Here is a 23,834-nt window from a genome sequence, read left to right as displayed (position 1 = left end):
AGTATGGATGGTGAAGAGATTGAGATAGTTAACAGTTTTAGTTTACTTGGCTCCACAATCAACACTCTTGGTAACAGCAGCCATGAAATCAGGAGAAGAATTGCATTGCGAAAGTCAGCTGTGAGGGACCTCTCAAGAGTGCTGAAAAGCAACAACATCAGACTGGAGACTAAGGTGCACCTAATCAGGACTATAGTCTTCACAATTACGTGCTATGCATCAGAGTTGGACAGTGAATCGGGTTGATAGAAAGAGAATTTATTCCTTTGAGCTGTGGTGCTGGAGACGAGTGTTGAATACACCATGGACTGCTAGGAGAACAAACAGGTTTGTCCTGGAGAAGGTGAAGCCGGAATGCTCCTTGGAGTCAAGGATTCCGAAGCTTCGTCTGACATAATTTGGGCATGTTGCAAGGAGGGACTGGTCCTTGGAGAGGGACATCATGTTTGGCAGAGTGGAGGGACGGCAAAGGAGAGGAAGACCTTCAATGAAATGGATCGATTATGTGACTGGAGCAGTGGGAATCATTGTGTTTGAGACGACTAGGTTGGCACTGGATAGAACAGCATTTAGAGCTCTTGTACATAGGGTCACTATGAGTCGCAAACCACTCGATGGCACATAACAACAACAAGACTACATTAGTTCACTCGACATAATACTCTCCAGCCTCTACCAAGTTACATAGTATTTTTCATGATCACTGTTCCTGAGTGCTGCATAGTATTATTCCATTGTGTGAATGTACCACAATTTCTCAATCCATTCTGTTGTGATTGGACATTTGAGCTGTTTCCATGCTCTTGCCATGGTGAATAATGCTGCTGTGAACATTGGTGTACAAATCTCCATTTGTATCTCAGTTCCAATTTCCTTAGGGTATATTCTTAGTAGTGGAATAGCTGGTTAATTTTATAAAACATAATAAATGAGAATGACTGTATGAAACACAATGTGAATGAAAAATAGTATGAAACACAATGCATATGAATTTTGTGAGCAAATAAATTTTAAAAATCAATATTGGAAAAGGGGGAATAATATATAATTTTTAAAAACCTATCCACAAGACCAGTAGTTGGTTCTTTATAAGGGTCAATAAAATCAATAACTGGTATTGTATTAAAGGAAAAGACATAAAAAGATACAGATAACTCGAATAATAAATGGAACAGGTAGCATCACAACAGAACCAACTGAAATAAAAAGAATAACAGAATATTGTCAAAAGCTATACTCTGAGAAGGACCTGAAACACTTGCTATAGAAGAAGGCCAAGGACTGAAGCCTTCAATATGGATAGAAGCTCAGCATCAAGAAAACAGAGGTTCTCACCACTGGGCCAATTGGCAACATCATGATAGATGGTGAAGAAATTGAGATTGTTAACAGCTTTAGTTTTCTTGCCTCCACAGTCAACACTCTTAGTACCAGCAGCCAGGAAACCAAGAGATGACAGCACTCTTAGTACCAGCAGCTGGGAAATCAAGAGATTAACTGCACTGGAAAAGTCGGCTGTCAGGGACCTCTCCAGAGTACTGAAGAACAATGACATCAGTCTGGAGACTGAGGTGCACATGATCCAAGCCATAGTCTTCACAATTGCTTGCTATGCATCAGAGAACTGGACAATGAATAAGGATGATTGAAAGATAATTGATACCTTTGAGCTGGAGATGAGTGTTGAGTATACCATGGACTGCCAGGAGAACAAACAGGTTTGTCCTTGAGAGGGTGAAGAATTGTGAGGCTTCGTCTGACATACTTTGGGTATGTTGCAAGGAGGGACCAGTCCTTGGAGAGGAACATCATGGTTGGAATGGTGGAGGGACAGAGAAAGAGAGGAGTATAAAAGATAGTAAAGTTGGCACCGAATAGAGCAGGTTTCAGGCTATTGTGCATAGGTTCACTATGAGTCACAGTGACTCAACAGAACAAATAGCATACTCTGACAAATTTGAAAATCAAATGGAAATGAACAAATTTTTAAAAATTCACACCCTGCTGAAATTGACACAAACTGAAATAATAACACTTGAGTAGACTCCATTACAGAAGAAAGAATTGAGCATATCATAAAAAAGACTCCCCAAAACAACAACAAAACCCCTGTACCAGAAAGCTTCAACAATTTTTTCCAAACATTAAGGCAAGAATTGTCCCTAATCCTACTTAAATTATTTCACAATATAGAAAAAGAAGGAACACTCCCAGACTCATTCTATTAAGCAAGCATTACCGTGATGCTAAATCCAAGTAAAGACACCAGCAAAAGAGAAAACTTTAGACTAATATCCCTGATGAACATAGATGCAAAAATTGTTAACAAATTCCTAACCAGTGGAAGCCAACAGTATATCAAAAGAATAATAATACATCATGACCATGTAGAATTCATAACAAGTATACAAGGATGACCCAACACTAGAAAAACAATCAGAGCAATCCATCACATCAATGAAACAAAGAATATGAACCATCTCAATTCATACAGAAAATTCTGTTGTCAAAATCCAACATTCATTTATGATTAAAACACTTAGCACAATAGGAATAGAGGGGGGTTTCCTCAACATACTTAAGAGCATGTATGCTATCCAGTCATTTCTGGATAATCTTTAGCAGGATTTTGCTTGTGTGATATGTGTAATACTGTTTGATTATTTCCACACTCTGTCAGGTCATCTTTTTTTTGGAATCGGAATAAATATGGATCTCTTGCAATCAGTTGTCTAAGTAGTTGCCCTCCAGTTTTCTTGGTATAACTTGGGGAGCATATATCTCTAAGGCAGCATCTGTTTGTTGAAATACGTCAATTGGTATTATATCAATTCCTGGAGGTTTATTTTTTGCCAGGTCCTTCAGAGCACCCTGCACTTCCTCCTTCATCACCATTGCCTCTTGATCATATGTTGTCTCTTGAAATGCTTCTGTGTAAACCACTTTTTAGTACAAAGTTTGTGTATACTCCTTCCATCTTCTTTTAATGCTTCCTGAATCATTCAATATTTTGCCTATAACATCCTTAAGCATTGCAACTCGCCGCTTGAATTTGTTTTCTATTTCCTTCAGTTTAAGAAATGCCAAGGGAGTTCAGCCCTTTTTGTTTTCTTACTCCAGATCCTTGCACATTTCATTATAATACTTTGCCTTGTCTTCCCACGCTGCCCTTTGCTCTCCTTAACTTCTTGATTTCTTCCCTTTGCTTTGGCTTTTCAGCGTTCTAGTGCAATATTCAGAGTCACTTCTGACATTCATTTTGATCTTTTCTTCTTCTTCCTTCATTGTAATGAGGTCGTGGCACTGCTTTCAATAATTGTTTTGTTTTTAATTCAGTAAAATTTTATTATTATATGCATTGGTATATGGAAGAGATCCATATTTAATGCACATTTAAAAAAATGGTGACCCAACAGCGTGTGACAATTATTGTACAATATCACTCATATCGCACACAAGCAAAATCCTGCTGAAATTTATCCAGAAATGACTGGGACATTACATTGAGAGAGAACTACAGAAATATAAACTGGGTTTAAAAGAGGTTGTGACACTACAGATATTATCACCAATGTCAGATGGATCTTGGCAGAAAGCAGAGAGTACCAGAGGGATATCTATCTGTGGTTCATTAACTATGGAAAGACATTTGACTGTGTGGATCACAACAAACTGTGGTTAACCTTCAGGAGAATGGGAATCCCAGAACACTTGATTGTGCTTATGCAAAACAGTTGGGAAACACTGCATGGTTCAAAATCAGAGAACGTCAAGGGTGTATCCTGTTTCCATACCTTTTCAATCTATATGCAGAACTGGTAATTCAGGAGTCTGGGCTTTATGAAGAGGAATGTGGCATCAAGAATGGAGGAAGACTTATGAGCAGTGTTCATTATGCAGATGACACATTCTGAAGCACTTGCTGTAGACTGTAGACTTCAATATGGATTGAAACTCAACCTCAAGAAGACAAAGATTCTCACCATTGGGCCAGTTGGCAGCCCCATGCTAGATGGAGAAGGGACTGAGATTGTGAACAATTACAGCTTACTTTGCTCCACAGTCAACACAGCAGTCAGGAAATTAAAAGACAAATTGCACTAGGAAAAATCTGCTGACAGGGACCTCTCCAGAGTGCTGAAAAGTAATGAAGTCAATCTAGAGACTAAGATGCACCTAATCCAGGCCATGATCTTCACAATTACTTGTTATGCGTTAGAAATGTGGACAATGACTAAGGATGACAGAAGAATTGATGCCTTCACATTGTGGTGCTGGAGAAGAGTCAAGAACATACCATGGTCTATCACGAAAACAAATAGGTCTGTCTTGGAGAGGGTGAAGCCAAGTTTCATATTGGAGGCTAGGATTTTTAAACTCCATCTCACATACTTTGGGCATATGGCCAGGAGATACCAGTCCTTAGAGAAGGACATCATGCTAGGAAGGGTAGAGGGAGAATGCAGGAGAGGAAGACCTCGGATAAGATGGATTGATACAGTAACTATGGCAATGGGGTTGGTGTATTAGAATTAGTGAGACTGGCTCAGGACAGGGCAGGCTTCAAGGCTTCAGAGCTGTTGTCACTAGGAGTCACAGGCAACCAGGTGACTTGATGGCACATAACAACAACAATGCTAAATCAATAGCCAACCTCATCCTCAAGGACAAGAAATTAAAGGCATTCCCTTTATGAACAGGGGAGCTCTGGGGGCCTAGTGGCAAGAAGCTGAGCTACAATCATGAAAGTGAGTGGTTTGAATCCACCAGCTGCTCCAAGCGGAAAGGCTGGGAAATCTCCCATGCATGGGCAGTCTCCTCCCGTGCATTTAACTCTGAAAACCTGCCAGAGGATCAGTATACTCAGTGATACACAACAACAGGGACCGGCCAAGGATGCCCACTAACACCATTACTATTCAGTATTGCTTTTCAAGTCCTGGATCAAGTGATAAGGAAATCAGAGGCTTCTAAATTGGCAAGAGAAGGTAAAACTCTACATGCAAATAATAAGATATTGTATCTAGAGAACCCCCAATACTCAGAAAACTGTTGGACCTAGTAGATCAGTTTAGCAGAGTGGCAGGACTCAAGATCAGCATATATATAATCAACATTGTCATACAGTGACAGTTCTGCCAAAAGCAATCTACAGGTTTAGTGAAGTCCCAATACAGCTGCTGATACCGTTATTCAAGGAGATAGAAAAGACAGTTTTCAACTTTATTTGGAAAATTAAAAGATCCTGAATAAGCAAAACTGTACTGAAAAAGAAAAAATAAAGTAGAAGGCATCACACTCCCTGATCTCAAATTCTACTGCATAGCAGTAGTAATCAGAATAGCATGGTACTAGTACAGTAATCGACACACAGACCAATGGAATAGAATTGAGAAACCAGAAATAAACCCCACCTACAAAGGCGTTTGACTGTATGGATCATAACTAACTATGGCTAACATTGAGATGAATGAGAATCCTAGAACATTTATTTGTGCTAATGTGAAATCTATACATACGCCAAGAAGCTCATCTCTTGACAGAAAAGGGGACCACTCTATGATTTAAAATCAGGAAAGGTGTAGGGTCTATGTCAGGGTTGTATCTTTTCTCCATATCTATTCAATCTGTGTTCTGAGCAAATAGTTTGTGAAGCTGGACTCTATAAAGAGGAATGTTGCATCAGGATTTGGAGGAAGACTCATCAACAACTTGAGGTATGCACCTTGATTGCTGAAAGCAAGGATAACTTAAAACATTAACTCAAGAGGAACAAAGACTACAGCCTCCAATATGTGTTGCATCTGGATAAAAATCCTCACCATTGGACCAGTAAGTAGCATCATGATAGATGGAAAAAAGGTTGAGATTGTGAACAATTTAATTTTATTTGGATCCACAGTCAACACCCTTGGTAACCAGCACTCAGGATATCAGGAGATGTATTGCATTGGGCAAGTCCACTGTCAGGGACCTCTCCAAATTACTGAGGAGCAGTGATGTCATTTTGAGGACTAAGGTGTGCCTGATTCAGGGCATGGTCTTTTCAGTCACTTGCTATGCATCTGAGAAGTGGATAGTGAAGAAGAATGAAAAAAAGAAGAATTGATGCCTTTGAATTAGTAGTGTTGGAGAATATTCCATGGACTGCCAAATGAAAAAACAAAAACAAAATCCCAAACAGATATGTAAAGGTGCAGCCAAAATGTTCCTTAGAGATGAGGATGATGGAGCTTTGTCTCACATATTTTGGGAATGCTGCTAGGAGAAATTATTCTTTGGAAATTGATACCATACTTGGGCAGGTGGAAGGTCAGCAAAAGAGAGGAAGACCCTCAACTAAAGCTTAAGAGGGTGATGACACATGATAGGACAGAGTCCAGATCTGTTGTTCATAGGATCACTATGAGTCATACTTGACTTGATGACACCTAACAACAGCAACCCATGATCATAGTCTTTGCCAAGGAGAAACACTCCATTAAGTGGGAAAACTTATACTAATAGCCAGATTAACAAATGGTGCTGGCTAAAGTGAACATATATCTACAGAAAAGAGAAACAAATTCCACATCACACACCCTACACAAAAACCAACTGAAGGAGCATCAAGGACCTCAGGTAAAACCAAAACCTATAAAGATCATGAGGGAGATTTGAGTCCTATTTCCTACTGCACCAGGTATGCGTCCCTCACCACTGGACGCCGGTGGCAACCAATTTAACTTTACCTGGGAATGTGGACAAGATGCTTTGTGGAAACTGAAGAGTTGCTAGTTTTCAGATTATTGCTTTTTTTGTTTTTTATTCCATCTTAAAAACTCCTTCAGTTAAAAAACTGAAGCCCTTTCAGAGGCTGAGTTAATAGACATTTACAGACAAGTATATGGGTGTAACTTGCATCCAAGGGTAATTTTAAAAATAAAAACCAGAAGTTAGGGAGAAAAAAGATCATGAGGGGAAACATAGGAAAAAATTTAGAAGCCCTAATCTATAGCTTGAATTGACTTTCAAACATAGCAAAAAATGCCCAACCAGAAGAGAATAAAATAGATAAATAAGACCTTTGAAGACCTTGTATGTATGAGAAAAAAATTTCTCCAGTAAGGCAAAATGGAAATCCACATATTGGGGGAGGGGGGAATTGACATATATCTGACAAGGGATTCATATCTAAAATTTATAGAATGCTCCAGCACCTCAAGAAGAAAATTACAAACAATATAAATACAAAATGGGCAGAAGATACAAAAAAACTTCACCAAAGAAGATATTCAGCCAATAAATACATGAAAAAGTTCCCAAGACTATTATAGTTGTTGTTAGGTGCTATCAAGTTGTGTGTGACTCATAGTGATCCTACAAACAACAGACCTGAACCCTGCACGATCCTGTGCCAGCCTTTATAATTTCTGACACACTAGAGCCCATTGCTAAAGTCACTGTGTCAGTTTCCTGAGGTCTTCCTCTTCTTCACTGACCAACCCCCATCTTTCAAAACATGATGTCCCTTTGTAAGGAATAGACTTACCTAGCTACATGTCCAAAGTATGAGAGACGATTGTCATCTTTGCCTCCAGGAATCACCCAGGCTGCAGTTTCTCCTGCAGACATATCTGCTGTTCTTTTGGCAGTCCATGGGATACTTAACACTCCTCTCCATTACCACAACTCAATGGCATCAATTCTTCAGACATCCTTATTCATTGACTGAATTTATTCAAGTGATTGAGAAAACCATGGTCTGAACCAGGCACAACTAAGTCTTCAAACTGACATCATTGCTCTTCAGTATTTTGGAAAAGTCCTTGATAGCAGACTTAGATACAAATCAAAACAACAATGAGATGATATCTCACCCCAGCAACAATAGCTTTGGTTCAACAGGACAGTAAACAACAGATGTTGGCAAGGGTGTGTTAAGATTTGAACTCTCTTGCAGTGCTGGTGGGAAGGTAAAAATGGTACAAGCATTATGGAAAGCAGTCTGGCGTTTCCTCAAAATATTGAAAATAGAAATACCATACCTGGGAATATACCCTTTTAAAAAAGGAGAGCTTCTGCACAAACAGATATGTGAACCCAATGCTTAATGCAGCAATAGCAAAGAGATGGAAGCAGCCCAATTGCCTACCAACAAACAAACGGTTAGAAAATTATCAGTACTTCTTACAATGAGGCATTATACATACAGCATTGAAGAAAAAAAAAAGAACCTATGAAACACTATAAAACATAGATTTCTCTGTTGTTGCTGTTGTTGTGTGCTGTAGAATCACTTGTGACTCATAATGATCCTGTGCACAGCAGCTCTGAACCTTGCTCCATCCTGAGTCATTCTCTCTGTCTCTGGCATACCTACTCCCATTATACCCCAGTTACTATGTCAATCCATCTCTCCAAGGTCTTCTCTCCTGTGCTGCCCCTCACCCTTCTGAGCATGATGTTCTTCTCCAAGGACTGGTCCTTATTGGCAGCATGCCCAAAGTGTGTGAGATGGAGCTTCAAAATCTTTGCCACCAGGGAGCAACTTGGTTTCACCCTCTGAAAGACAGACCTATTTGTTCTCTTATTAGTCCATGGTATGTTCTCCAGAACCACAACTGAAAAGCATCAATTCTTCTATCATCCTTAGTCATTGTCCAGCTTGCTGATGCATAGCAAGTAATCGTGAAGAGCATGTCCTGGATCAAGTGCACCTTAGTCTCTCGACTGACATCATTGCTCTTTAGCACTTTGGAGAGGTTCCTGACAGCAGATTTACCCAGTACAATTTGTCTTCTGAGTTCCTGACTGCTGGTGCCAAAGATGTTGATTATGGAACTGAACAAACAAATTACTAACAATCTCAGTCTTTCTCTAATCCTGATTTCACATTTCTCCCCATAAAGATCCACCTGACATTGGTTATAATGACCCTTGTTCCCTGTCCTTCTGTCCTTCTTAAACCCAGCTTGCACTTCTGGAAGTTCTCTATTAATGTACTGTTCCAGTCGTTTTGGGATACTCTTCAGCAGGATTTTGCTTCATGTGAGATTAGTAACATTGTTTGATAATTTCCATACTCTTTTATTTCACCCTTTTTTTTTTTGAATGGGAATAAATATGGATCTCTTCCAGTCATTTGGCCAGTTTTCTTCTAGATTTCTTGACACAACCTGGTAAGCATGTCCATGGCAGCATCTGTTTGCTGAATTATGTCAATTGGTATACTGTCAACTCCTGGGGTCCTTGTTTTTCCAATTCCTTCGGAGCAGTTTTAACTTTCTCTTTCCTCACTTTTGCCTCTTGATCCTATGTTGTTTCATGAAATTTTTCTGTGTCAGCCAATTATTTCTGGTACAGTGACTGTGTACTCCTTCCATCTTCTGATGCTTCCTAGATTATTCTGTATTCTGCCCATGGCACTTTTAAGAGTTGCCACTCGAAGCTTGAATTTGTTCTTCAGGACCTTCAGCTTAAGAAATACCTCGGAGAAGCTCCTTGGTTCAGTCCTTTGCTTGCTGATATGTCAGCTCAAAAGGGCATGGAGTAAGGAGTAATGAGGAACCTTAATTGCTTTTTGGCAAGAACTGAAAGTTTTAATTGGGACCTTTGAATGTTTGTGTCTTTCATATTGAGTCAAAAGATTACCTAAATTGATTTTTCCATCTATAGATAACTCAGCAGTTGATTACAAGTGTAAATACTTAAATAGTAGTCAAAATTATAAAATGAAGATGATATTTTCTTTCAAAACAGAAAAAGAAATGCCAAACAAGTTTTTCCTTTTTGATTTTCCAACTCCAGTTCTTTGCACTAGTGATGCTTACTGAATGGAATAACTTAGTCATGAAAGGACAAATATTGCATGAGTTAGGCATGGTGCGATGGTGACTGATTATGTAAAATCCAGTGGATGTGAATGATTGTATGAAACACTATGTATATGAATGGTTGTAAGCAAACTAATAAAAAATAGAATGGTTATTATGGAAAGGATGTGGCAGGGAGAGCTGGAAAAGAATAGATTGATAATGAACCCTTTATTGGAATAGGCAAACAGAAGGTCAATCTGAAATAAATGGACCATCAGATATCATGTGTATTCAGTACCTTCCTATGCATCTGAAGGTTGGACAATAAATAAGGATGACAAAAGAACAGTCAATGTCTTTGGGGTTGGAGAAGGATGTCAAGTATTCCATGGACTGCCAAAAGAACAAATAAATCTATCTTGGAGGAAGTGCAACCAGGGTACTCCTTTAAGGCAAGGATGATGAAACTTAGTCTCACATACATTAGATATGTTGTTAGGAGGGGAAAACCATCTTGCTGAGAAAGGTGGGAAATCAGATAAAGAGAAGACCTTTAGCAAGGTGAATTGACACCATATTTGTAACAGTGGACTTGAGTATATCAAAGATGTTGAGGATGGTGCAGGATATAGGGCAAAGTTCAGATCTGTTGGTCATAGTGTCACTATGAGTTAAAGTAGATTTGATGCCACCCAACAAGAACAAGAATTTAATGCCATTTAATGAAATTTTCATAGAACTGGGAAATTGTTTACATACTTCTGCACATTTCATGCCTTGTCTTATAACTGAACACTCTGATTATGGGCCTGTATTCCCTTAGACCAGTGTCATAATCGATACTACACTTTTATTGTGGTTGTTTGTTGCTATCAAGTTGACTTCTACTCGCAGCGGCTCTATGCACAACATAACACAATCTTGGCTGATCCGATGGCATCCTCATAGTTTCTGCTGTGTTTGAGCCCATTGTTGTAGTCTTTGTGTCAATTTCTCTTGCTTAGGATCTTCATCTCTGACTCTCCATCTTTCTAAACATAATGTCCTTTTCCAAGGACTGATTGCTCTTGACAAAATATGTGAGACAGAACATCATTATCTTTGCCTCCAAGGATTGCTCTGGCTAAACTTTTGTCCCAATGCTCTCTCCCCCTGCTAGGTGGGCCTCATCAAGCCTATAGAAGGGGTTAGGTCCTGTCTGTCAAAATAGCCAAGAATACAGCTCAGTGGAGTACAAGAACATGAGGGCTGAAAGTCACAATGGGATCTGCCAGTCCATCCTATAGATGAAGCAGTCCATCATAAAGGATTGGAGTTGGGTTGAGGACTGGGACAGAAAACATTTCTGTCTCTTCAGATAAAAGCCTGGTCCTTGGTGAGAGAATAAGGCTTACCATGCAAGAGTACCTCTGGTATAAGTCTGTAGAGGTTTTGCTCTGGAATGGAAATATATGATGGGAGAGATGGACAGAGCCCTGACCACATGAATATCATAGGTGGCACATTCATGAGACAGCTGTGAGATTGTAGTAGAGTCAACATTGAACCAAAGCTGACACCAGGCTGCTTCTGCTCAGCACAGGTTATTCAACCTCCTGTGGACTTGCACACTGACCTTGGAAACCACTTTCTCTCCACATGGGTCTTGTCCAACCTATATAGTTGTGAAGGTGGACTTTCTGCTATGATAACCCTTTTGGAAAACCAGTTTCAATATAGTTGATGAAAAGATAGGTGATACAGGTCCACTGATGGAGCTTCACCAAACACAAGTCCACAGCTCTTAGCTGGAGTGCACAATGGGCAGTGCTGATATTCACCCAGGAATTTGGCTGGCTTGGACACTGAACGGCATTCAGAGATTGGAAAGCTGAGGCTGGTTAGGTGGATCAGTGGTAGAAGGAACAAGGAAGCTGGCCACCACACCTGGACTGGTACCAGCAAGGAGAGGAGAGTGACCTGTTCTTGCCTTAGCGTTCCTTTCTGAAAATAATTTTCACAACAGTCCTTTGGACATGACTGACCCATACTCTACTCCAGCACCAACTTGAATTCAACTGTGTTCCTGTGATTTCACACTCAGCCCTCAGCTCTTCCCTACTCACCTCTGGGTCCCAGACAGTTTCCCTTCTCGTACTTCAGTCATTTGAGCTCCTTGATGCTTCCTCTTGTCCTGCTGGCTAGCCTCATACCCTGCCTTCCGAGATCAGCCCTCCTCTGCTTCATGGCTTCCTCCATTCCCAGCCCCCACATTCCTGTATCTCTGGAATCCTTGACCTTCTTGCATCTCCTTTCTCCTCCTCCATATAACCTGGTGCTTCTGCAAGTTCAGTCCTCTGTCTTTCTAGTCCCAAGGTCATACCTGCTGTTGGGTGTCACTAACTAGCACTTTCCTCTCCTTGCTGGTACAAGTCCTGGTGTGGTGACCAGCTTTCTTGTGCTTTCTACCACTGACCCACTTTCCTTCCTGACTTTCCAATGTTCTTGGCCTCTTTAGACTGATTCCCAGCAAGAATCACCTCGGCCACTCCTGAGAGTCAACTGTACTCCCACCTGTCCTCCATGGTGCCGCACTCAAGGGATGCCTGAGTATCTCACCGGTCATGAGTCTTTGAAAATGATATTTATTGTTGTTGTTGTTGTTAGATCCCATCGAGTCAAGTGTGACTCATAGTGACCCTATGAACAGCCACCCTGAACTCTGTCATATTCTGTGCCATCTTCAACATCTCTGACACACTAGAGCCCATTTCAGAAGTCACTCTGTCAATCCATTTCATTGGAAGTCTTAAACTCCTTCATTGACCCTCCATCTTTCCAAGTATGGTGTCCTTTTCCAGGGAATAGCCTCACCCAGCTTCATGTCCAAAGTGAAAAATGAAGCTTTGCCAGCCTTCCTTCCAAGGAGCACATTGGCTGCACTTTTCCCCAAGACATATCTTTTTGTTCTTTTGACAGTACTGTCCTCTAACACCACAGCTCAAAGTCATCAACTCTTCTTCTGTCTTCCTTATTCATTGCCCAGCTCTCTGATACATCCAGCAGGTGATTTAAAAAGACCATGACCTGAATCAGGCGCACCTTTGTCTTCAAACTAATATTGCTTTTCAGCATTTTGGATCTCTGACTGTGGACTTGCCCAATGCATCTCCAGATTTCCTGACTGCTTATATCAAGTGTGTTTATTGTTGATTAATTCACTGGCAGCTTCAATCTTTTTTCATAATGTCTCATAATGTTGACTTTTGGTCCTGTAGTGATGACATTTGGGGTTTTTTGTTAAGGTGTAATCCTGTAATCCATACTGAAAGCTGTAGTCCTTGAACTTCTACAGCAAGCATTTAATATTCTCTTCACTTTCAGTGAGCAAAGTTGTATCATCTGTTTAACATAGTTTGGTGATGAGTCTTCTTCTGCTCCTAATGACACATTCTTCTTCATAGAGTCCGACTTCATAAATTATTTGCTCAGCATACAGATTGAATAGATATGGGGAAAGGATATAACTGTGATGCACACCATTCCTGATTTTAAACCATGCACTGTTCCCTTGCTCATTCAGAAACAGCTTCTTGGTCTAAATGTAGATTCCATATGAGCACAATTAAGTGTTTGGAATTCTCATTCTCCTCAATGTTAGCCATAAGTTGTTATCATGAACACAGTCAATGAAACACAAATAGACATTTTTCTGTTATTCTCTGCTTTCAGCCAGGATCCATCAGACATCAACAATAATAACCCTAGTGTCATGGCCTCTTCGAAAACCAGCTAGAACTTCTAGTAGTTCCTTATCAATGTACTGTTCTAGCCATTTTGTAATGATCTCCTTCAACAATAATATTTTACTTGCATGACATATTAATAATACTGTTTGATAATTTCTACATTCTGTTGGATCACCTTTCTTGGGAATAGGGACAAATATGGATCTCTTCCAGTCAGCTGGCCAGGAAAACTGTCCTCCAAATTTCCTGGCATTAATGCGTGGGTGCATTCAAGGCTTCATTTGTTAGGTGAAACATGTCAATTGGTATTCCATTGATTTCTAGGGCCTTATTATTTTTGGTGTAGTTCTAACTTCACCTTTCATTACCATTGGCTCTTCTTCATATGGTACTTCCTTAAATTTTTCAGTGTCAACTAATTCTTTTTGGTACAGTGATTCTGTATATTCCTTCCATCATCTTTTGATGTTTCCTACATCATTCAAGACTGTACCCAGTATTTCTCAGTACTGCAACTTGAGGCTTGAATTTGTTTTTCAGTTCTTTCAGCTTGAGAAATATCTAGCAAGTTCTTCCCATTTTATTCTCAACTCCAGTTCTTTGTAAACTTCATTTACTTCAACATTTCTTCCTCTTATTTTGACTTTCCAGTGCTCTTATGTAATATTCATAGTCTATTCTTACATCAATTTTGGTTTTTTCTCCTCTTTCTTTGTAATGACCTTTTGCTCTTTTCATGAATGATATCTTTGATGTCCTCCCACAGTTCTTCTGGTCTTCAATCATGGGTGTTCAGTACCTCAAATCTGTTTTAAAGATTGTTCTTAAATTTAACTGGGTTAGACTCAAGGTTGTAATTTGGATCCTATGGACTAGTTGTCATTTTCTTCAGTTCAGTTTGAACTTGCACAGGAATAACTGATCGTCTCTTCCATAACCAGCACCTGGTCTGGTTTTGACTGCAGATATTGCACTTTTCCAACAATTCTTTCCATAAATATAGTCAATCTTATTCCTGTGCAATCCATCAGGTGAGGTCTATATGTAAAGTCGGTGTTTGTGGTGTTTTTTTTAAGGTATTTGCTATGAATAAATCTTTGAATGCACAAAACTCAATCATTTGATTCCCCCGCCTCATTTCTGTTACCAAGTCCATACTTTGCAACAAACATTCCTTCAGTTGTTTCCAACTTTTGTGTTCCCATCCCCGATAATTAATAATGCATGTTTGGTCAATTTTAGACTGCAATAATTGGTAGAAAATTTGGCTTTAGTTTTTGGTGCTTATATTTAAATGGTATTCTTTTTAACTGATGTTCCTACTATGTGTGTGTATGGTATCGTATTACTCACAGCATTGTACTTCAGATGGATCTTGAAATTGCATTTTTACCTATGAATGCAGCACCATTTTTTCTCAGTTTTTCATTCCCAGCATAGTAGATCATGTGATTATGTGATTGTCTGATTCAGAGTGACTCATGCTTGTCCACATCAATCTACATGCCTTCCATTTCATTTTTTTACAACTTCCATTTTTCCTGTATTCATACTTTGTATGTTCCATGCTCCATTTATTAATGGCTGTTTGCAGTAATTTCTACTCATTTTTAACAACTTCCAGTTAGGGCTCTATGCCTAATACCATAACTACCCACATTCTTCTGTTCATAGGATTTTCAGAAGTAGATGGCAAATCCTTTCCCCCCCTTCCACCCCCACCCCCGTCTTAATCAAAGAGCTTTATTTAAACCTCTTCCCCATGGGTGACTAGTCTAGTACTAGTCTGACCCACTGGTGGTACAGATTCCATCATTAATAGTTGTTTTTGTTGTTGTTATTGTTGTGTGCCATTGAGTCATCTGTGACTCATAGCCACCCTATGCACAATAGCCCTAAACTCTGCTCTATCCCTTGCCAATCTTATTGTCTCTGACACACCTATCTCCGTTACCCCAGTGACTAAATGAATCCATTGCATCCAGGATCTTCCTCTCCTGTGCTGTCCCTCCACCCTCCCAAGCATGATGTCCCTCTCCCAGGACTGATCCCACCTTGCAACATGTCCAAAGTATGTCAGACAGAGCCTCAGAATCCTAGGCTCCAAAGAGCAGCCTGGCTTCACCCTTTCCAGGATGAAGTTGTTTGCTCTCCTAGCAGTCCATGGTGTATATTCAATACTCTTCTCCAGCACCACAGCTCAAAGGCATCAACTCTCCTTCTATCATCCTTAGTCATTGTCCAGCTCTCTGATTTATAGCAAGTAATTGCAAAGATTATGGCACACCTTAGTCTCCAGATGGACATCATTGCTGTTCAGTACCTTGGAGAGGTCTCTGACAGCAGACTTTCCCAATGCAGTTCATCTTTTAATTTCCTGGCTGCTGGTACCAAGAGTGTTGATTGTAGAGCCAAGCAAACTAAAGCTGTGAACAATTTCAATCTCTGCACCATCCATCCTGATGCTCCCAATCAGCCCAGTGGTGAGAATCTTTGTTTTCTTGATGTTAAGCTTCAATCCATATTGAAGGTTGCAATTCTTGACCTGCAGCAAGCGCTTCAGGTCCTCCTCAGTTTCAGCAAGCAGTATTGTGTTATCTGCATAAAGCAGATTGTTGATGAATCTACCTCCAATCCTTATGCCACACTTCACCTCATAGAGCACACCATAAACTATACTAGTGCAACAGAATGGCAGATAAGTGTTGAAGGAAGTAATAATATCCAAGTCTGTACACATTTAAGATACAAAGTCATTGGCAATATCTGATCATTCCCCAATAACCAAATTGATAGGTGTTGACCTCTTAAAGCAAACCATAATGGCATACACATGTAATGGCACAGAATACCCTTGCATGGCAGGTTGGAGTCCTGGATTGGGATACTGGCACAGACAGTAGCATAACTGGATCTTTAGTGCTTGTTCTTAGTGCAGGCCCAAGGGCCCCTAGACCTGAAGTGACCTGGCAGGGCTGTAGCTGCCCATATTGATGCCTACAGGCTTTTGCCCCAGGCCTCAGGATCCCACAGAGGCCTGGGGTGGCCTTCTCAGTGCCTGGATAACTCCCCTGGGATGCTCAGGCCCTGCTGTGGGGCCATAGCTGCCCACTCTAATGCCTGCAGACCTTTCCTCTCTAGAACCTAGTGTGGAGCAGATAACTAAAGACTGTCTATAAATAACCTTCTACTGCTGGTTCTGAAGCCACAGGTGTGCCCTGTTTTCCTATGTCTGCAGGTGGAGCATGACTTCATCCTGCAGACTGAGAAGGAGACATTCATTGAGCAGATGAAAGACATCATGGATAAAGCAGAGGACATGCTGAGTGAGGACACAGATGGGGACCGTGGTTCAGATCCTGGCACAAGTCCTCCACACCACAGTACCTATAACCTGGACATAGGAGAAGTGAGCATGGGCACTTGGGGAACCCATTTATGCAGCAGTTGAGTTTGGGAGAGGAGGTCCAGAAGTAGGGGGTGCAGAGAGGTGGCAGGGGACATACAGTAGGACAGTGGGCCAGTCTCCCAAGTGCCACCTTCTTTGCTAGTGTGACAATAGTATCATCTAGGACCATCCCCCATGGGTTCAGACATGAAAGACAGTCATTCGGGATGTTAAATACTGAATATGATTGGAGGACTGAGGTGGGGGCCGGGAGAGTGGGAATTTGAAGGAAGTCTTGTTCCCTATAGTCAGTGTGACTCCTAATTCTTGCTTTCCTTTAGGAAAGTGGTCACTCCCAAGCCAATGCCCCTGTTTACCAGCAGAATGGTAAGTCATTCTTCTCAGCTCTACTCAGCCAAAACTCGGCTGTAGAAAAGTCACTTCTGTGATTTTCCCTTCTATCAGTGCTTAGTTGGTGCCATTGTGTTTTTAGCATGCATTTTATTTTTTAAATTTTTTTTATTATATTATTATTATTATTGTTTTGTGTGTGTGTACCATCAAATCAGATCTGACTGGTACAGGAGGAGATTGTCCCTCCTTCTCCAGCAGAACATCTGGTGGATTCAAACCGTGCACCTCTGAGATTGCAGTGCAGCTTCTTGCCACTAGGCCACCAGAGCTCCCTTTAGCATGCATTTTAAAAAGTCACCAGTTGAGATACTGTAAGGATTTGACTTTTATACTTAGTAAATGTTGGAAGTTCCAACAACTAGAGATGAGGGTTGGTGGTGAGGGGAGTGCATCCTGCTTCCTCTGCAGACACCTTGTGTCTGCAGACACCCCAGTGCTGCAAGTGCAGTTAGAGTAATTGCTACAGGCTGTGTGCTGGTGTCTCCTGACCCACCAGATAGCACCTCTGCCTTCTCTGGGGTGACACTGGAGATAGTCTCTAGCTAGTATACAATGCAGCTCCCTTGACTGCCTCTCATCCCTTTACTAACGAGAGAGGAAAAAGTCTGAATAACACCTCTATCACCTCTGTTTTGTAGAGGGAGGTTATCTAGGGTTATGGTTGACAATTTTGTTCCTTATCCACAGCATTCCCAGTGACAAACTCATCAGAATGAAAGAGATCCCATGAAACTCCAGTGGCAACACTGTATGAGGTGGCAAGGAATTTTGTTGGCCTAAAGAAAAGCTTCACTCTGTTAGCACTGTGATTTTTGTCTCTGTTTTGCCCTGTAGTCCTGCATACTGGGAAGAGGTGGTTTATTATTTGTCCAGTAGCTGAAAATCCAGTGACAGAGGCACCTGGGTCTTCGCCCCCACCACCTGCTAGCTCCCTGCAGCTGGATTCAAACCAAGGTATGAGTAACCATATGGCATCTGAGTTCTTCCAGCTGGCCTGGCAGGCCTCCTTTTGTGTGTAGTCTTTATCACCTCCTGGTCCTCAACTGTGCTCACAATGCATGTTGTATGTGCCAGGTTCCTTGAGGGAAGCCCTGTGTATATCACTGGTGTGAAATGTTGCCCTGAAACCCAGAGAGCTTAAGGAGACTTACTAACATCACTTTTCCACAGAATTGGTGGAGTTAAACAGTATGAGACCTGGAGCTAATACTTCCAGATTCTGCCTTGATACTTCTTCACTGCTCAGGTACCACAAAGAAACAGCACAGAAGAGCAGAAAGAGCAAGGTTGTTCCCCTTACTAATAATGCTATGCAACTTCCCGTTCATTTTCTCTATGTAGGGTTGGCTACCTGTGAGCAGTGTTGCTGTGGGGGGTTTTGCTTTGTTTTGGAGGTGAAGTAGTTTCTTCAACACTGCAATTCTCCAACTTAAATAATCCATAAAAGAAAAGCACTTTTCTGCTATTGATCTATACCTACCTGGATGAATTGCCACCGTGCTGGCCCTGTGGGGATGTCCTTTAAATCTTTATTTCAACCTTGAAGTTCTGCAAAGAGGAATTTGGGCAAATTTAAGGTATAATTCAGTATTATTTAGGAGGAAGAAGTTGTTGATTATGTAACTTGACTTAGCTTTATGATACATTTATAGAGTAGCTATACTTTCATATTTAAATAAATTCCATTCAATTCTGTTTAAATCATATTAAATCCTAAATCAATTCAAATCATATTTAATCTTAAGTGTTTCTGCTGACTCCCATTATATTCTTGGTTTCCTTGGGGGATAGATCAACCTAGTAGCAATAGTAAAACTTCAGTGAAGCCATAGACCAACCTGAGACCTGCAGATCTCTCTAGTAAACGGATATGGGCCACTCTTAGGGTGAAAAATCAAAGGAGAAGCCAGACATATCTGTAGTAGTTCAGTTTTTAAAATGAGATACAAAAATGAGAGATGTGTATATTGCATCATGATTAAAATACACACATCATTACTAGGAAGGAAAGACATAAAATAAAACTCCTTTTCAATAGAGTCATGGGTAGAGTGATTAAGAGGACATACTCTGGAGTTAAATCCTGTCTCTTCTCATGTTTGCTGAATAGTCTCTAAGAATCTTTCTTTTAGCCAGTTTATCTGTAGGAAAAGGTAGTCACTTCCATTATAAAGACTGTCTACCTGAAGGCATTAGCAAAATGTAAAGTTCATGGAGAATGTAAAGACTAGGATTCAGGAAAAATGGGACCTCAGGAACCAGAGATGAGTCCATTTTGACTCACTTTTCTTTCCTCTGGGGTAATTGCCTGATTTTTGCAAGAGTACCTTAGAGGCTGAACATTCCTTCTTATGTCCTTGTGGAGAAAAGGTGCTTAGAGTTCAAGACCAGGAAGCTGGCTCTATTGCAAAGACACGCTCTAGGTGACAGGATATATACACTAGCGATGAGCAGGACATAGGCTGACCTGGACAGAGACAAGGCTACTCCCTCAAAGATCTCAGTATCTGGGAGTGCAGTGTTTGTGGGCAGAGCCAAACAAATCCTTTCTGTGGGAATTCTGCATTATCGTAGGTCTTGAATGACTTGAACCATTTTGTATCTCTGGCCATAATGGACAGTAACTGGACAGCAAATGGTTCTGGGTAAAATGGAATTAGCTCACACCAACACCTTTAATCTTTCATTACATATAACTGTGACACGTAATTGTTGTTGCTGTTGTTAAGTGTCGTCAAGTTGTAAATGACTCATGGCTACCCTATGAACGAAAGACCTGAACACTTGTATAAATTTCATCGTTTGTCAACATTCATAGAGTTTTCAGAGGCAAGCTATTTCAAAAGTGGATGCCACTACTGCTTCCAAGCTTGTTTTAATCAGGAAGCTCCACCAAACACTGTCCACCATGGGTACCAATTATCACATTTGACACATCAGTGTCACAGTGTTTAGCATAACAGCAACCACGAGTTACCTCTGTATAGCAAATGGACAGACCAGTGCTATACAGCTTAGAAGAATGTTTGACCAAAAACAATTAAAACCAGGTCTGAGGGCTACAGATTAAAATCACCCACCTTTGGCTTGGTAGCATAATTTTCTATCCATTAGGCCAACAGAGCTTTCTCTATGTTATTGTTTTAAGTGCCATCGAGTCATAGACAACTCATAGTGACCCTATGAACAAAAGACCCAAACACTTATATAACTTTCATCATTTCTCCACTTTCATAGAGTTTCTGGAGGCAATCTATTTCGGAAGTGGATGCCATTCCTGCTTCCAAGCTTGTTTTAATCGGGAAGCTCCACCAAACACTGTCCACCATGGGTAACCATGGTCACTTTTGACACATCAGGTGGCACATAGGCAGACATATATTTGAGGATTCTGATCATTAAATTGCATCAGGGAGATTAGAGAAGAAGCTAGAATTCAAAGTACCATTATCTGACAGTGAGTTTAAGAGTTTTTCCTTTGATTTCTCCTGACCTGAACCCAACATTGCTTGGAAAGCAGAAGTGAGCACTGTGGTGCAGACCGAGACCTAGGGCAAACTCTTAAGTTCTGGCTTGTAAAGCAGGGAGAGGAATTCCTAAAACTCACAAAAGAGTGACGGTTTTTCTTTGTTCCTTCATCTTTATTCCTTCCCCTCTTTGCCCGTCCCCCAGGCAATTCTGTGTGGTGGTGGCAGTGACACCAGCAGGTTGCAGAAGCCACAACCATGATGGGCTAAATCCTTTTTTTGTTGAATAAAGTTTGAGTCTAAGAGCAAGGGGCCAAAGCAGGGTTTGTGTTTGGTTTTGTCTTGGGTTTTTTCCCCCTTTTCCCTCTGTCTTCTTGCCACTTGGCCTTCCTTGGAACAGACTTGGGTGTAGGTAATTTCTAGTCAGACATTTAAAAAGGGGAAGTTCCAAGGAGACAAAAAGTATCAAAGTATCAGGGAGAACATGGAAAACTTGGCAAAACAACCTCATGGTGATTTTTATGGACCTCCAACCTGTGTATCTATGGGACAGGTTCTAATCAGCAGATCAAAAATCTTTGGGAAGTGACATATTATGTATGGAGTCTTACTCAGATTCCATATATATGTACACAGACCTCCTACCCAGATTAGGAGGGAGGTCTGGTGGCTTAGTGGATAGGGAGTTGTGTAGTCAGTTTGAATCCACCAGCTACTCTTTGGGAGAAAGATGACAATCTCCTCCCATGTGATTTACAGCCTATGAAAAGAAAGCCTGCTGGAAGGTCAGCTATAGGCTGGTTCCAACACAACAGCAAGAAGTTTACCAAGATTCCAGACTGACCTCTGAATGCCACACATGTTTAAGATCAGATTAGTACTGCAAATACATTGCAACTGATCTGACATTGAAACCATAGCAGTAACAGACAGGCTGCTCTTTTCCAAAAATATCAATACTCACCACAGGATTTAAATAAGATTCAGAGTCTCATAAAATTGTTCAACATGTTCAAAATACAGTCCAAAATTGCTCAAAAGAGGCAAAGTCATGGAAGTACCCACTTCATGTACAGAAAAATACATATTCCAATGACATAATGGCATAAATGTTGCTGTTATCTGACTAAGACTTTAAAAGTCCTTGAATAAGTTGTCACAGACATTTATAATCAAATGTTAAAGTAGGAGATGACAGAAAAAAAAATAGATGAGAGAGGCAGATGAAAAATTGCTAAAATGATCCAATGCAAATTTTGAAGGGGGGATGGCAACAGAGCCTCATCCACAATAGCAAAATGACTAACATTTGTTCCATTAGAGTCCTAGAAAGAGAGGAGAAAAGGGTAGTGTTGGAAAAATATCCAAAGAAATAATGCTGGGGCGACACAGTGCACAAGGAGGGGGATGCGGCGCAGTAAGTCTTATTTGCTGAGGACTGGTGACTTGACAGCTTAATATCTGGGAACAGACTGCAACCCCTAACTCTCAAGCCCTTCACCCCCCATCCCTGCCACAGGACCATGTCCAGGGACACCAATCCACGATCATCCCATGCCCCCACACTTTTGGCACACCCTGGTGGCCTCGCCACAACCCTGCACCTCCTGGTGATGCTCCAGGGCCACTAGAGACTCCTTCATGCAACACAACAACAGCCGTGGACAATATGATTCTGAATCAGCACACAAAGGCACACCATAGAGACAGCCATCATCTGAAGCCACCAATCGAGCTGTTGTGGGACTGATCTACCACGAGAAAGGCTGGTAGAATCCTAATTGGGTTTTCTTGGGCACCACCAATTGTCTGGCAGAGTTCCCAAGGGTGAGCCCACTGGCGGGAATTTGGCTGAGCTCTCTCAGGGAACGCCAACTGCCCAGGAAAGAGCGGGCCAGTGATAATTTGGCGAAACTTTTGTGGACACTGCAGACCAGCCAGAGACGAGTGGGTTGGAGGGAATTTGACTTTGTCTTGTTGAGTCCCCTAGGACCCGGGAGCCTTCCTGGGCAGGGGCCACAGTGCAAGGGCAACTGCGTGAGCACCACTGGACAGGGACCAGTGAATGAAAACCACTGGGTGGGAGACAGACAGCTGGAATTTGAATAGAGACCCCAATTGTAAGCACACCCAGACAACTGAGGCCTGAGTGAGGACTCCGAAGTGGTTGACCTGCCCTTGTGATTGCCACAACCACGTGCATGCCCTACCCTATTTGGCTCCACACCTGTGTCTACACATCTGGTTAATAAACCTGCCTTTAATCTGGAGCACGTTGACCTATCTTACCTACAAGAGGCTGCTCTCACAGGCTCTGAACTGACATTTCCCTGGAGTCAGACGATCAGAGAAAAGCACAAGTGGGATAGCTACCCAGCTGATCTCTAGAGCATTATCTTCATCGAGAACATGTCAATGTCTCAAAGAAAGCAAGCTGTCCCACACAATACATAAACACAAAGCAAGATATCACCCCCAAAAGGTGACAGAGTATCAATGGATTTCCTGAAGCTGGAAAGTCTGATGGAACTTTCTGACACAGAATTTAAAAGAACAATGATTGAATATTTTCAATGGATGAAAGACAAACTTGAAGAATTACAGGATACTACAAACAAAAAAACAGGAGGAACTAAAAAAAGAGTACAGAAAAATGTAGAGAAAACAAACGAGACATTAGCAGCACTGGAAAAAAACAAGAAATCACTATCCAAAATATGAGGTCCAATGTTTCAGATGCTGTCAACATGATGGAGGGGCACATGAACAGAGTTGAAGAGATGGAACAAAAAACCAATGAAATAGAAGAAAAAATTGTCACCATGGATTTGCTAGAGCACAAAGCAGACTCAAAAAGAAAGGAAAAAGAAGAAAACCTAAGAATAATGTGGGACACCATCAAGAGAAATAACATGCTCATCATTGGAATCTCAGAAAAGGAAAAGCAAGTAAAGGCAATGCAAAAGTTGTGGAAGTATTACTAGAGGAAAACTTTCCAGGCATAATGAAGAATGAGAGAATATATATACAAGAAGCTCAG

The 23,834-nt window shown here is 41.0% G+C and overlaps 1 protein-coding gene across 1 annotated transcript in view; it reads left to right on the top strand.

Moving 5' to 3' along the window:
* WNK2 (WNK lysine deficient protein kinase 2) overlaps positions 1-23,834 on the top strand; it is a 527,139-nt gene that overhangs the window by 239,252 nt on the left and 264,053 nt on the right. The window contains exons 15-17 of the mRNA XM_006901945.1: positions 16,764-16,934; positions 17,255-17,300; positions 18,162-18,281. Coding sequence (XP_006902007.1) covers positions 16,764-16,934; positions 17,255-17,300; positions 18,162-18,281 — 337 coding nt within the window. The remainder of the gene's footprint in view (positions 1-16,763; positions 16,935-17,254; positions 17,301-18,161; positions 18,282-23,834) is intronic.

This window comes from Elephantulus edwardii, unplaced genomic scaffold, assembly GCF_000299155.1.
Source record: "Elephantulus edwardii isolate Elephantulus edwardi_28Jun2011 unplaced genomic scaffold, EleEdw1.0 scaffold00352, whole genome shotgun sequence".
Classification (NCBI taxonomy): Eukaryota; Metazoa; Chordata; class Mammalia; order Macroscelidea; family Macroscelididae; genus Elephantulus; species Elephantulus edwardii.
Note: the sequence above shows the minus strand (reverse complement) of the source record. Positions and strands in the feature narration are given on the sequence as shown.